Raw genomic sequence first — 16,298 nt, forward strand, 5'->3', positions numbered from 1 at the left:
TATATTTATGTGTGAAGCACATTTCAGCAACAAGGCAGCTCAAAGTGCATTACATCATGAAAACATAAAGTAACAACACTGCAGCTTTGCAGACACACCTTCTCATCTCATTTCATTTCATTTCAGGTGATGTCTTTGTTAGCTTATCTCAAGCCACTCTGTAACTAATTTAGCAACAGTGCTAGTATTGGTGTGCAGTTAAAATACACATTTTTGTCCAACTGTTAACTTCCTGGCTGATGTCTTAATATTTCTACATAATTCTTTTGCAAACAGTGGAAAAAAAGCTTGTAGATCTTTTTATACAGTGTGTGCCAATATTTGATTTTGATCTGTATGTTTTGCACAGTGCAATATTTCTTGCAAAGCATTGTGTTAAGCTAAAAACTAATTGTATAGGAACGTACTGAGTTTTGACAGATGATGAATCTCTTTACGTGAAGGTGCCTTTGGGTTGAGGAAATGATCTAGTATGTAAAGGTCATTGGTGGATGACCTTAGAAACATTTAGTCATATTATTTGCAATTAACTCACATTTTTTGACTTTCTTCACAATGTCCCCAACCCATTGGACATTATGCAATGCCCTTTGAAAGATAAAGAATATATTATTATTATTATTATTATTATTATTATTATTATTATTATTATTATTATTATTATTATTATTATCTCAGTCACTGAATTACATGTCTAGACTGTCTAAGTATATTTTTGCCATCCACTGTGTGAATGTGTAACACATAAAATCTAGCTTTCAAACGGATATTGTATCAATATAGAACTTTTTCACCTGCATTGATGAGGTGATGATGACTGGGAATCATTATCCGGAACTCAGTGAACCTGAATGTGTGTTAAGTGATTGCAGCTGCAGTCAACTTGTGCTTTTCTAGAAGTGTTTAGATAAAAAAAAGAAGACTTTCTCTCTTCCTTCCACTCTTGCTTTAAAAATTCCAGTTTGCTCTGGCAAGGAGAAAATAGTAAGTCTTTATGGGAAGCAAGTTCCAAATGGTTTTTTTATTATTATTATTATTATTATTATTATTATTATTATTATTATTATTATTATTATTATTATTATTATTATTATTATTATAATACAGATATGAATCAGATATGAATCTGTGTGCGTCTGACCTTAGTAAACATGGAAGTATGTTTGAGACATAATATGTGGGATTTTTTTTAGTCTGGATCATTCAGTCCTTTTTATTTTTAAGATAGTTTTAGCATTAATGGCCTTTAATGAGCAGTGACTTGACAGGAAAAAGGGTGGAGAGTTCAGGGGAAGACGTGCTTCAAATGGCTTGATACCAGGAATCGAACCAGTTGATGCTATGTCGGGAATGTGCTGATTTTATACAATGTGGGCTCCACAAATAATCAGCTGCCTCTTTAATTGTCATTACTAGGTAATTTTTCCTGTGCAATTTTACCTCACTTCATTCCTAATTCACAACAGTGTAAGTAATCAAAACATCCTTAAATTTAACTTGTTGAACCTGTGAAAAAATGAGACAAATAATCATAAAATGAAAAAATTAGGAGTGTTTCTGTACCGATTGTCCAAAGAACTGCAGTATCTCTTGTAACCAGTAGAGTGCAGTGTGACAATGCACACACAAACTAAAGTCAGTTTGAAGTTAAGAGGTTAGAAAGACGTATGAATAATCATGGATTATTAATTCCTAAACCAGTTAGTTTTTGTTGTTTTGATGTCCTAATGGTTGGTTTATTAAAGTCATATGTTTCAAATAAGGATATGAAATAATTCTTCTTTTGCTAGTCCTTCTTGTCAGTATAGTTGTTTTCACATATAGTTATGTTTTTTCTTTCATTTTAACTCATCTAAAAATTATTTTAAGTTATGTCACCATTCATTTTTCTTTCTCTGTTAACAGTGAGTTAATTGGTCTGAGTATGAACTGCTCTGACAGCGACAGACTTAATAGCAGGTGAGGCGCATGTTAGTGGTTTGGTAAACCTGTTGTGCAAATGCAGATGTCTCTTTTGTGTGTGCTTTGCTCCCTGCCCACCTGTCTATTTTTAGGCCGTTAAAACCTAATGTAACATGTGATTGTACCTGTGTGTACAGAGCACCACAGGACTTGGTGGTTCAAGAGCCACCTCACAAAGTCCCATTAAGGCATCGCTGCAGCAAAATGTAGTGGTTAACAGAATTTGTCTCAGGACTCGCATGTAAAATGACTCTGTCCACTTTGTGAAGTCCTTGAGCTGCTAGATGTTAGCATTTTATGCATATTCTACTGCGTTTTCAGGCAGAGCACCCTCCTGTCCCTCAGCTGGATTTCTCCTTGCTCACTTTATTGAACTGGCTTTGTCGATGTTTAGGTTTGGGAGGAGGGAGCAAGAAGTTATTTTGGGTTTCAATTATTTTCCTGCTGATTTACACATTTGTTTCCGAGCTAAAATCAATTGCCGGATCTGTGTGTGACTTTGCGTATTTGTGCCTCTTAGAGATAAGCTTGTATTTGTATGGAGGGTGCAGAGATGTTGGACCTTAAGGGTGAATAGAAATATAAACACAACAGCAGAAAAAGACGGTACTGCCTGCAAGACATAGACTGTCATAATGTCTCCTCTGCTGGATATAGTCATATTCAATAAATTAGAATATGCGTTCCAGTAGGTATTAAACACACTTTTCATTAAGCCCACATTTCTGCACAGTTTTTAATTGCTCTAATATCGCCTATATGTCATGTTTCCATTAGCTCTAAGTGGAAAATCATCAACATTAACAGCAATAAAAGCTTAAGTTTATCAGCCTCTGAGTTATTAATACACAAAATGTGTTTCAATTAGTGAATTGAGTTACTGGAGTACATAAACTTTTCAATCATATAAAAATGTATTGACGATTGCTGAATATCTAGCATATGACTAGATATCCTTTGTTATATCCATCCCTCCATTTTCTTGACACCCTTGTTCCTCTGTGGGGTCGGGAGAGTTGCTGGTATCCATCTCCAGCTAACGTCCCGGGCGAGAGGCAGGGTACACCCTGGACAGGTCGCCAGTCTGTCGCAGGGCACCTTTGTTATATTAAAAATGCATAAATTGTTCACTTGAGGTTGAGTCAGAAATGTTGGTAGCTTCCATTTTTGCCCCTTAAATGAGAAAATGTTAATTCTGAATTGCGTTTAGAAACATTAAACACTTAAATGATAAATCTAATTTCCTTTGAATGTAGAGAAAGCATAAGTAGTTATAATGGCCGCGCCATGTGTTACTGCTCAACACATTTAAATACTACCTTTCTTTGCACTGCTGTCATCTGTCATGTTTTCAGCACTGGTTGATTATGTGTGATGATGATGACCAGCTAAGCGATGCTCCAGTGTAGCTCATCACTGCTTACAGACTTGTGGAGCATCGTATTTGAAAGTTAATATTTCATGCCATTAGAAACCACTTTTTTTGTTATTGTTTCGGTTTTCCTCCTGATTGGAACAGAAATGGTCATATGCTTTATAGTTTTAAATGGATGTTTCACCTTGGCATGGCCATACAAATTTAACAATGTCAGAACTTTAAAATAGGTGGATTTCCACCTCTATTACAACACAGTGAGGTATTTATTGTATTGCAAGCAACAGATAGAATGTGGTTTTTCATTTAGCATGTACAGGTAAAGTTAAAAGTTAGAATATCTTGACATTTCTTTAACATCTTTATGTTTCATTTCCGTTTGTTATGTTTGCATCTCCTATCAATTATAATTTTTTGCCTGCAGTTTTTGACCATTAAATAGTAGTACTTTTCTCTTCTGTTGAGAAAGCCGCAAACATCACTCAGATGTTTCTGGGCAGCCAGTTGCAAAGCTCGGATGAAGAAAAGGAGCGATTTTTAATTTTTTTCTTATGTTTTTTTATTTTAGGATAAACATGCTTTAAATATATTTGTAATAGGACAACATGCTTCATTTTTGTAGTGATTTAGACCCCTGCTAAACCAGCTGAGGACTAGCCTATGCTCTCTGGAAAAATCTGAAAAACCTAATTCCTTTGTGAGAGCAATCATGATGCTAGAGCACTTTAAATACAAGGAGCATGTGGGTTCCTTAGACATCCTGTCACATGTGTCGCATGTGAATCACATCTGCACTAGCATTCTCCTTATCCCCAACCCAACAAAACCTATTTTGTGCCTTTTCCCCCCATAGTGTTTTTAGTAATCAGCATGGATAAATGTTGCCTTTTCAAATGTTCTTGCAAACTGTATTTAAATCTAGAAATGCATGATTTTTCCCCCCCGTTCCAAATCAGTGACCCAGGTCAGATAATGACTTTGGTCTCTGTGTTCTGTCAGTGTTTTTGAGCAGTGCCCTCCATTTCTCTGGTGTTCCGGACAGCTTTCGCGTGGGTGTCAGTAAACCACACGTCCAACAGGAGGATGGTGCTTCTTACACTTTTCCTTTTAGCAAGCACAGAGACAAAGGCAGAAGAAATACGCACATTGGTCGCTTGCATTGTTGTGAATCTTCAGTCAAATATTCGCTGCTCTGAGGTGTGTGGAACAAGTGCGACTGTGAGGAGGGTAATCGGGCTAATGCAAACTTTAGAGAAACACAGCCAGTAAAAATAGATTTTGTACTTTAGCGTGTTTATTTGGTTGTTGAACTCTTCTGGTATTTTTTTTTGTGAAGATTTTCTCTTTTAATTGTTGTTGATGCGAAATAAACCTGATACTTCAGTCTGTTGAGAAATGAGCCGACAGTTTTTAGTGTCTGCAAATACTCGGAAATCTAGGACAGCAAGCATCACATTTTCCTTTTTTTAACCTGTACAGATTTTAACGTCTCTTTCAAACCAGAATGCTCTTTGTTATAATACTGTTGGAAAATTCCCTGCATCTTTTTTTAAACCTGCGTCCTCATTGCTATAAGTTGCCTGCTTTTGTGTGTTTTTTCCCCCCCAAATTAGATTTCTAAAACAGCCCAGGCCCGGTAATCTAGGCCACAATGCAGACTTGAGTTCTGTTATCTAAGAGAGATGGAGTGTGACAGGGGCAATAAGGTGTAGCGAGTTTTATGTAACCGGAGATTCGACATTAAGGGCTCTTATCTTAGCACCTAAATTCATTCCTTGTTCTCCCTGTTACCTCCATGTGACCCAAACACTCAACGTGACAACCAAGATCTTCTTTCTTTCCAACACACACTTAAGTCCTAAGGATGGTCTTGCCACCTAGCTCAGGTTTCATTGTAGAAGGCTGGGAAATAAGGGAGCATGGTTTTCTTTCTTACTCTAACACCAAGGAACCTGACAGCTGTTAACTCTGTATACTGGTGAGGCAATTATGTTATATTCTTGTTTTCAAAATAAAAGAGTATTGTTGCGTTAGCATATAAATTTATCAGTGCAATGTTTGCCATCAACCAGTCAAACAAAAGCTTTCATGCTGCCAATAATGTCAGAATGGCAGTAAAAACGTGACATCAGCAAACTGCAATTGGAGCAACCGCAGTTTACACCAAGGCACACGTCAGCAAAGCAGAAGCACTGCGGCTATTTTTGTATTTCATTCAATTAAATATTTAGAACAAATGACTAAAGCCTGGTGGAAAAAATCTTGTCACCATTTCTCACATACCAAGGAGATTTATTAAACTGGTTTATGTCTAAAAGTAGGGGGAAGAGCAGAGATGATCTGCGACTTTGAAAGAGGCACAGACTGTGTAGGACTATTTCAGAGACTGTTGGTCTGCTGATAACAACTCGTTACAAGCAGAATGCCATCTCTTAATGGACAAAAAGATGAACCTTGAAGCAGATTAGCTACAGCGTCAGAAGACCAGACCGGGTGCCGATCTGCGCTGCTTTGAACAGGAAACTTAGAATGTAATTCACAAAGACTCACCAAAAGTGGGTATAAAGACTGGAAAAATGCTTCCTGGTTCAGAGAATCTTGATTTCATCGGTGATATTTTGGTAATTAACTTGAATTAGTTCAGCTTGAAGTGTTGATGCTTTTCCAAAACTGGTGGTGTCATTTATTGTGTGTGTTTTTGCAGACTTTGGGTCCCTTGGCACCGACTGATCATTTTTGTTCCAAACTACGTGAATGTTGTTGCCCAACATGCCCATACCTCTGTAATCATAGAGTGCTTATTTTCTGATATCTATTCCCAGCAGGATAATGGACACATTTACAAAGCACAGATTATTTCTAACTGGCTTCTGGAACCTGACGAGGTCACTGTGATCCCCACAGTCACCACATCTTAACGCAATAGAGGACCTCAGTGATGTATCCAAGCATTGCATCTTGGATACACAACCATCAAATCTGCAGAAACATGTGATGCTGTGCTGTCAAGATGGACATAAATATTTAAGAAATATTTACAATACGTTGTTGAATCATTTGTCATGAAGAACTAAGGCAGTTCCAAAGGCAAAAATACCTACTAAAATACAGTGTACTATATTCAGTTATTTAAAAAGAAATGTTCACATATTCAACTCTTATTGTTTTGTGTATCTTTGGTGAAGAAAGTGAGTTGGCTGCACTAAATTGTTTTGGCAAACAAATTGTTTTGGCGAGAATAGACTACTAATAATGTTATTTGTTCAGAAGTGGATAGTAAAGGTTACATTTAATCTAGTAACTTTGGGGGAAAATGTACTTACAGGAGTATATTTACTGCACTGCATTTTTTACTTTTAAGTAATTCTGTGAAATACTGCTACTTTTGAGTAGATGAGTTTGCATAAAAAAACAAACTTCAGAGATTGGAGTCATTAAATTCTTAGGTTTCTGGAGAGTATGAATATATGCAAATCTGAGCACCAGCACTCAGCATTTCTACCTATTATTTGACATCATTTTTGTTTATTTTGTATTAATAATAAATATTTTATTTGAAAGGTCACATAAACATTTGTGTTTACATTAAATTAAAAGCCTGTTTGATGTGCCTTCCCACCCCACACACATAAAATAAGTATTGCCCCACCATCTAAATTTCTCTGGAACAGGTTGATGTATTTAGTTTGTGTCAAGCATGTCCTGTCCTGATTCCAGAGGTCCTGGTCTGTGTCTAAATTCTCCAGACTTAGTTTTTTTTAAGAGAAAGACCAAAGTGTCCTCCTTGTGAAAACTAGGCTTACATTCCCCCTTAATCTTTTTTGCTAATTGTTATCCAATACGTTCCTGTGAGTTACTTTATACTTCACGTTCTACTGGAGGAAATATTTTTGAAAGGGTCAACTTTCTGAGTTCCAAAGATTCAGTGATTCTTACAGGAGCTGTTTCACATTGTGGTGATTTAATCTCTTTCCTGTGATCACCATTTATCTTCTGTGATTCTTCCTTTCTTCTCTTGACATTATTAAAACAGTGAGAGCCAGTAAAAATGGCTTAGGATTTTGATTAGATTTTTTTTTATGCTCTTTTCTTTAAATTAATTTACAAATTTAAAAACTCATAGTCTTTGAGCAATACATGCTGGTTTTATTTTGCCAGCACTGAAGAACGTCACCATGTCATGCGACATTAATAGGTTGCTGGAGCAACACTGCAGCAGCCAGATTACGTCAGACGCCACCGTTTCTGCTCTCTGGCTGCAAAAGCTAGGATTATTTTCTGTGTTGACACAACTCTGCTCTGATTGGCTAAAGGCTGCAGTGACACACTTGTGTTGTTCTTCTCGCGTCATTAAATTTATACGTTGTCTTTTGTTGACTGTTGTCTCCCAATAATGAGAATGATCAACCAAGTTTTACTTTCAACTGAAGAACTGCATTTCACCCTCAATGGAATGTGACTTGGTAATATTCTCAACACCAATAATTTTAATTCCTAGATTTTCTTGAGTTTCAGCACTAACAAAAAAAAAAACTTCTCTTTTGCTGCTTCTTTTTGACACCTGGGTCAGCATCAGTCAGCCACATTTGTGCTTAAATGTACCTGTGGAAGAAAAGTACCTGTTTAATTTGATTCTTATTACCAAATAATAAGTTCTGTCTATGATATGATATTGTGTGAACATCATATCATAGACAGTGAAGTAATGTGAAGATTTCCACACCTTTCCTGTTGAATCTTAGCAACACCTGCATGCCTGATTCTTTTAAAAATTATTTATGGCTCGATCAGAGATTTTTCACTTCAGTCTCATAGGTTGGTTTTATTTGTTTAGGTTTGTCAGTTGGAGAATCAAATTTATTATTAATCAATAATAAATACATCTAAATTTTTCAACTAGATATTGAGGCAATTTTTGTGTTATTGTTTCTGTGATAAAATATCCACATGCTGTAAATATAAATTCTCTTCAAAATTACAATAGAATATTTTCTTTTCAGTTTTTAATGCGACAGTTTTCTTTATCTCCTTTATCCTTGGCGAAAGCTTCGAATGCTTACTGTCTATTTCAGTTTGAACTTAGATGTTGTTTCTGCTAAACTTAAAGTTTTAATTGGAAAAATTGTTTGTGCCCAATCTAAGATAAATATCGATCTTTGTTGGATCTTACCCAATGTGTGATATTGGCTCTTGATACGAATTAGTTATTTAAAAATCTTAAGCAACATCACCGTTTTGTCAGAAACTTTTAAAAAAATTTGGAAAAATTCTGTCAGTTTAGTCATGTAATGAGAGTGAAAGTCCATAAGCTAGCAGGTAAGCTACAGAGTGCAGCTCTGACCTCTGGCACATATTTGAAGTGCAAGCTTCCTTCCAAGTTAATTATGAATTTCTAAATAATTTTATCTAGAAGTTAATTTTATTTTTATCTATGATTCTCTCAATTTTCCTATTATTGTGCAGCTCTTCCGCATAATGCAGTAGCCTTGTATGGAACAGATAATTGTTCTCAAGGATCACAGCTCAAATTAACATGATCAGACCAATATTACAATGAAACACACAAAGTTTCAATTATTTAAGAAAGATAATTACAGTAAGATGGAAAACATAGTTCATGCTAAAGTGCCTTTGAAACACTACAACCTTTGAGGAATAATTAAATTTTGACATAATTTACATGTTATACAATAAATTCAATATATATTGTATTTATGTTCATATTTTGTTCTCTATTGTCTTATTTTGTTCATGTATATTTCTTGATTGAAATAGTTATTGGGGAAAAAGAGGGAGAACGTGAGGAGAGGAAACGGCTACGTAATCTTCTGCCTCTTCACAATAATAGCATGTATATAATCATGTAACTACTTGAAGAATACTTAACAGTCTAACTAAAACATCAACACAGATGTTGAGCTTTGTTCAACTGAAATGTCATGAAACGGCCAACTAAATTGGTGCTTTAGAATATATACAAAAAATATGTATTTTTGGGAGACTGAATGCACTGAACCTCATCAAAGTTAGCAAAACACTAAATGAAAAATTAACTCAACTAATGGTGCATTTCTAGATTAACAGAAGTGTGCCCACTGCTGTTTTCTCTAACTTTGTTGGTTTGGTTCTTGTAAAATGACAGAGAAGACGGGGCCACACGCCATGCATGGAAGAACCACGACTTTGGGCAGAGGAAGAAGATGAACCGCTAACTTTATATGACACTGTGGGAATTCTGAGCAAGTGTGAGACTATTTTGTTGCATTGATTAGTTTTGTATTTTTTCAAGTGCAAGCTTTCTCTTTTCTCCATGCTGGCTTTTTCCTTTTTTAAGGGTTGATAATTTGTTCGCTTACTCAAGTAAAGAGCCAAGCAAAGTACATTTTGAAATTATTGACTAATAATACTCACTAATCGACTGTGTGCTTTTAAGGCTCAAATTACTACCAGCATTATCTTCTTCTTCTTTTTTTTTTTTTTCTTTTGGAAGACCATTTTCAAAGGGGTTTCTTGGCGAGCGTCTGGTGAGAAAGCTCTTGCAAGCTTCCATGGCTCGGATTCATCGGTGACTCACCACCAAAACAAATCAGTCCAATTGCAGACAAGCTAGTGCTCACATTTCCATCACTTGTCATGCTGCCATTCTGCCTCCTCTGATGTTCTTTTAGCATTTTTTTCTCCCTCATCTTCATAGCCTTTCTACCTTGAGGGCATTTACTCTTGTTTTTCTTCCTCTTCACCATTCTGATTCAGTGTGTTCGTGCCACATCTTCTGTCTACATACTGAGACTGTTGTATGGTTTGATTGTTTACAACCAGACTAAAACGGGATACAAATTGCTTTTTATGATGTGATTACATTTTCCTTCTTCCTGCTGTGAAAGGGCTCCTAATTGGTGGCGTGAATGCATTCACTAGAGTTTTCATTTTAATCAGCTGACCTTTGAGCTGTGTTTGCGTTTCTCCATAGTCAACCTCATTACGCTGTTCACTTCCAAATTGTCTTTCCTTCTTGGCTCATCCACTTCACCAAAGGTCACCACATCATCACTACAGATGTACTGCAAATCCTAGATAAACAGAAAATAAATAATGAATCTGATAACCTGTTACCGGGGCTTGCCCGCTTGTCGTCACTGCGTTCGCTGGCCAATCCTCATCTGAGGGGGCGTGGCCTCCGCCTGCTGCGTGCCTGCTCTGGGTTTCTTGCGTATATTCTGAATGAAACAGAGAGGGAAGTATTTGCTTGCATGCTGCGTTCTGCTCCTCTCGCTGCTCTGACTGGGAGAGTGGAAGGGAAATCAGACTAGAGACTCAGCACTCTGTGCCACACCGGGAGTGCCTTTAGAAGAGTGAGAGAGAGAGAGAGGTGGGGGTTGTTTGCAGAAAGAGGAGGTCAGTCAAGCAGTGGTTGATGGAGGAGGCAGAGAGCAGTTTTCAGCCCTTTTGAATATTTCATAAGGGAGATCCTCCAACGTCAGGCTACCTGGATGGAGTGAGAGAAAGAGTTGGTGCGAAGGTGTGCAGTTAACTGGCACCAGGACCAGGGGGGAAATGGGAGAGCGGCGTAGTTGAGAAGAGGATTTTTTTTTTCCTGTGTGACCCTGTCGTAGAGCCTCACATAAAGAAAAGATCTGCAAGAATGCACTGGGGATGAACCAAAAACAAAGAGAAAGACAGGGGGCTCAACTACTGGCTGGCTATTCCTGAAACCTGTGAAAAACAGGATAAGGAGGGAGGATCCCATTTCTGGGAGAAAGTCTGTGTGAACGGCTGCTTCAGTCTGTCTTGCAACCTTTCAACAGATGAAAACTTATCTGATTCTTCACTGAAAACAAGGAATCAGCTTTACATGAAAGACAGGTTGGTCAGAATTTGACAGAGGAATTACAGTCGCCCAAACGGGAGCCAACTCCATCCTGCAGGTATGTCATCCAACGAGCTGAGCGTGGAAATGGACTCATGCATTCGGACATTCAAGGAGCACATGCACCTGGAGCTGGAGCCCCCAAAGATGCCAGGCGTGGTGGGAGGCAAGAGAGGAGCAACGTCTCCCAAACTGTCCCCAAGAAGCTCCCCGCGGCTCTTCCGCAAGCTGATGGTGAACAAGAGCATCCGACAGAGGCGGCGCTTCACCGTGGCTCACACCTGGTAAGGCCTTTGGGTGGTCAGTCAAAAGAAATGAGGAAGACAATTTAAACATAGTAAATGTGGATGAGAGGAAATGATGAAGCACACATTAATATACTTTGGTGAAATTGTTGGAGAATTAGGAGATAACTGATAGAAAAGATTATAAGGAAAAGTCTCTAAACATGGGAAAGGATGGAATAAACATGAGCGCTAAGATTCAGACAAATGAATTCAAGAGTTAAAAATACATCAACAGAAATAATGGGAGGGTATAAAACCTCTTGAGCTTCCTTTAAAATTAGGTTGTAAGATTGTGTGAGATGTAATGCGTTGTGATTTGTCGGTGAGTTATGGGATTACATAATGCAATAAAGATGACATTCAGCAGAGTTTCCCCTCTGTACTACTATGTCTCTGCCTTGTACCTCAATGCATTTTTTGATGAACTGATCAGACCTTGTTTTGGAAGACTGCTGAGATGTGCGAGGATTGCTAGGTGTGTTATGCAACCTGGTGGTCCGTTTTCGTCTGCAACCCCAGGGACCAAATGAATGCTTATATGACTCAACACGAGCTACAATGACTGATACGTTGCAAAATCACCAGGAACATTAGGATTTTGATGTCACAGACATTATCTAGATGGGATTCAAACATGCTCTGATTCAGTTCTGACTTTCTTCATGGGTTGACCCCAAGGTATATCAAGGTTAATGGGAATTCTCTGAAAATTTCTAAAGTATAGTCATATTTAATGGAAATGCTACAGAAATTAATGGATTAATGACTAATGTTCTCTGGCTGTGAGGAGCATACAGTAATGCAGCACTGCTGCTCCTCTACACATTCATTTAGATGAATTAATGGATATTGAATCATGTTACAACGTTTTGGTTTGCTTGTGTAAAGTACTGGCATGACTGTGAAAAATGCTACATCTATTCTGTGCACTGCTTGTCAGCAGATTCTTGGAAAGCTACTGTCTTTCTTAAGACAGATCAATTTGTCTTAAGAAAGACAAATTGATCTGTTTTGAAACATTTCCATTGACAAAACACACAGTGTCATGTCATAGAAACCAAAAGAGCACCACCCAGTAAAAGCTCTACACTTAGCAAGTATTTCTTTTCAGTATTTTTCTGAGGTCTCTGGATCAAAATCAAGATGACAAAAGACATCCCTTGGATGAATGGATGCTTTTGTGTGGTATTTTTTTTCTTTTTGTTAATTTTTTTTAAGAAAAAGAAGGAATAATTATTTTTAAAATAAGCTTCTAGATAATAAATTTTATTTTAAGTAAAATGTGGGATTAAATATGATGTCATGACGTTGTTGTGTTTTTAATCATGAGTGTAAAGGAATTGACCATTTTATACAGTATAAACCCCACATAGCATTTTACATTTCCCCCTTATTTTTTCTTCAAACCTGCCTTTAGATCTAGCAGCTTTCAGGGTTTATATTATGTGGCAAAAAGAAAGCTTGCTATGTTTTTTTTTTAGTTTGTGTGTTATTCAAAGTGGGGAGTTGGCTTAAAGTGACTAAGGAAGCTCAAGGTGACTCTTTTTGTTTAAACTGAGTCATTTGAGATGCTTCCTGATGCTGGTGAAGATGAAACGCATCACTCTGAAAAGACAGGATAATGAAAAATCCATACACATGAGTAGTTTTTTCTACTTAATCGGGCTTATCATGACAGTTGTGCAGTGGAATAAAAAGAGATCTTGTTGTGGGAAATGAGGGTCAGGAAATGAATCCTGATTTTAATCCTCTCCTATGTTTTGCATAGACAGGAGTTGTCTCAGCAATGGGAGGGAAAAACTAATATACATGTTTGTTTCTGTTCGTGTATTTATGCTGCCACGAGTCGAGAGAAATCCCATATTCTCAACCGTACGTTTGGTCATGTCAGTGATTTGAACCACACATATTTGTCATATAATTCTTGTTTATTCCTTTCCAGCAGCCACCTCAATTTCTGTCTTCCCTTTTCATTGTATAGGCTGCGGCTGATCCGTCAGAGCCGGGTGGGGGTTGGGTGGGTGCGAGGGAGAAAAGGAGGAAGGAAAAACAAGGATAATGGTTTTATTTAGGAATCATTAAAATGTTCTTTTCTTTGTTTGTTCTCATAAATCTGCCACATATAGGCTCAATCCAGGGACCAGACAAAGGCTTATTACACCCATTACTGCCATTAAACACCAGGCGAGCCCATTACCAGCCAAGTTCATGATAAATTATCCTTGAGCGAGACACTCAGGTCTCTTTGCTCACTTAGTCTGATGCTCTGACATGAAGCTAAAATTAGAAATATTGGGAAATAAAAGCAAGTTGGACTCATAAGAAACACAAGTAGGAAGAGAGAGTAAGCTAAAACAAATATAAAGAGATAATTGATGTGGACAGCCAGGAAAAGGCTTCTTTTAAAAACTTCATTTAATGCTTGTTCTTCACCCATTGTTGATGCAGCCACATTTCAGACATAATAAAATAAGCAGCCGTATTACAAGCCACAAAAAATGTGCACAACTGTGGGTTGTCATTATTCATTAGCCTATAAAGAAAACAAAATGCCCCACCTGGAAGTCCCTGTGAGTATTACAGTTCGTGAACTCTGTCTGACCTACTTGTCTGCCCACCTGTTCCAGAACATAAAAAAATATGAATTACTAAAAGTCTCATAACCTTTCTACTTTTGAATGAATAAAATGAAAAGGTGTTACATAAACATGCTTCAGTATATTGTTTGAGTTAGCACTGCATTAATTATCATAGAATAAACAAACCGAGGCAAAGGAACTACTATTTATAGTTTAGTTTGCTCCTTTTGAAGAATAACCTTGAAGAACAACTCAGAATTGAATCACTATAATTAATGTGAGGATACCCGAGCAGGTGAAATAGTTTGGCAGCTGTCACAAAAATCCCTAAATCTTTACCTTTTAGTTTGAAACACCCTGCTTATGATGCATAAGGAAGCTTTTTGCTTTCCTCCTGTCCCTCTACCTGCCCAATACCAACCACCACTCAGCAACTAGCTCCTGAATAATATTACCTGAACAGCCATACTATTGATTTTGTCTTTACAGATGCTCAAATCTAAAATAGTTAGCACTTGACCACAATTTAACTGTTTACTGGCTTGTAAGCTGAAAAAGATGCTTCAAAATGATTTGTTTGCAAATGCTGCTGTTTTGTAGATTTTTTTCCTTTATCCATTCTGCTGTCTTAATAGTAATTTGTTGAGTGTGGTCTGGCAATTCTGATTATTATAATGAACTGTTGATAACATCGCATTGTGACTAACTGGCTCTGCTGTGGACAAGTGTCTCGTGACCTCCTGACCTGTGAGCTCTCAGACAACGAGTCTTCTGTTAGGACAGCTCAGCTTTTCCCGAATCCTTTTTTTCATGCTTTCTTTGTTCTGCTCGGACTCTCTTCTAAACTTCTCGCTTTCCATCTGGTGTTTTTTTATTTTTTTGTCTAACTTTGGTGCTGCCTTGTCCCCTGTTTTCTTGCCGTCTCTACATGCCTCCTTTTGTAATTTGTGGGCACTTCTTTCTTTTTCCTGTCTGCCATTCTGTCGTTTTCCCTTTTTGCACTCCATAACACCACATGATGTAAATGTTTGATGGCTGGCCGAGGGGTACGTCGGCCTCTTTTCCAACTCACACAAAAAGTGCATTAAGGAGGGAGAGGGAGACGGCAAGAAGGTATAAAATAAGAGAACGGAACAGAATGGAATGGAAATATATGAACAAATATAACAATAAGCTTCACTGCTCATGAAAACTGTTCTGACAAGGTTAGAAATTGAGCAAGTATATTATTTTTAGTCTTCGAGTCTTTTTCTCTTTTAAACCTTTACCCAGATTCTTCAAGGCAGTGCATGACTTACATTATACAGATTTTATCTGAAGAAGAAGAAAGAGTGTTTATGCGGAGCCTTTCCTCCTGCTGAGTGATGACCATCAGATGCTTTTAGTGGAGTGAAGAGGCTTTTGAGAGAACATCATAGACTTATAAACAAGACGAGGTAAGAAAATGTCAGATGTTGTTTGTGCATATGTAAAAAGACAGACACATAAACAGAAAAAAACAGACTTCATTTACCGCAGCGGTTTCAGGCTTGGCTCTACATAGAGGGCTATTTACCTCAGCTTAAATGTCAGTCTAAATATCCATCTTTCATCACCATTCCATCCAGCGCTCCATCTGCTATTGATTTGTTTCTTTCTCTTCTGGCCTCCGTGACTCATCTAAAATCATCTCTGCACGAGCGTCAGGGAAAGATTGACGTGATTATTGTTGCCTCTGCTGCCAGTGTGTTTCTGCCAACTGCTCACTTGAGTAAGAGACAGGGAGACGGATGGAGAGGCGAAGCAAAGAGCACTCGATGGCAGAGCAAATTGCTCTAAAATTAAATTAAAATATTAGTTTATTAAAGCTTATTATTAAATTCTGCTAAAAATCTGGCCTCTACCTTAACAAACTAGTAAGACTCACCTCCAGTTACTTTGTCTACATTGCCTGATTTAGATTTTAAATGCAAAGGTTTGCAACTTTGACACATGCCCCATCCATTTTTTTTTTTTTTTTTTTTTTTTTTTTTTTTTTTTTCTTTCTTTTATGTATGGGGAAGAAAGTGAAAAATGAGGGTGGAAAACGATGAAAATTAAAGTGGAATGGAAATGGAATGGAACCAGTTAAAGTCCGCGGGAGGGCAGACTCCTCTAACTATAAGTTAGTTAAATTCTGTGTGGGACGGCGGCGTCCTCTGGTAAGGGAGTTTGTTTTTTTTAATTTTTATTTATTTTTTAATTTTCTC

General features: G+C 37.4%; 1 protein-coding gene across 2 annotated transcripts in view; it reads left to right on the forward strand.

The window, feature by feature from the left end:
• pde4ba (phosphodiesterase 4B, cAMP-specific a) overlaps positions 1 to 16,298 on the forward strand; it is a 158,562-nt gene that overhangs the window by 22,784 nt on the left and 119,480 nt on the right. Inside the window, exon 1 of one of the 2 annotated variants that reach the window (XM_008415177.2) lies at positions 11,159 to 11,488. The exons of the other annotated variant lie outside the window; for it this stretch is intronic. Within the exon in view, the coding sequence (XP_008413399.1) occupies positions 11,265 to 11,488 (224 nt within the window). The 5' untranslated portion in view covers positions 11,159 to 11,264. Of the gene's footprint in view, positions 1 to 11,158; positions 11,489 to 16,298 lie in introns of those variants that run through there. 2 annotated transcript variants of the gene reach the window in all.

This window comes from Poecilia reticulata, linkage group LG8 (assembly GCF_000633615.1).
Source record: "Poecilia reticulata strain Guanapo linkage group LG8, Guppy_female_1.0+MT, whole genome shotgun sequence".
Taxonomy (NCBI): Eukaryota; Metazoa; Chordata; class Actinopteri; order Cyprinodontiformes; family Poeciliidae; genus Poecilia; species Poecilia reticulata.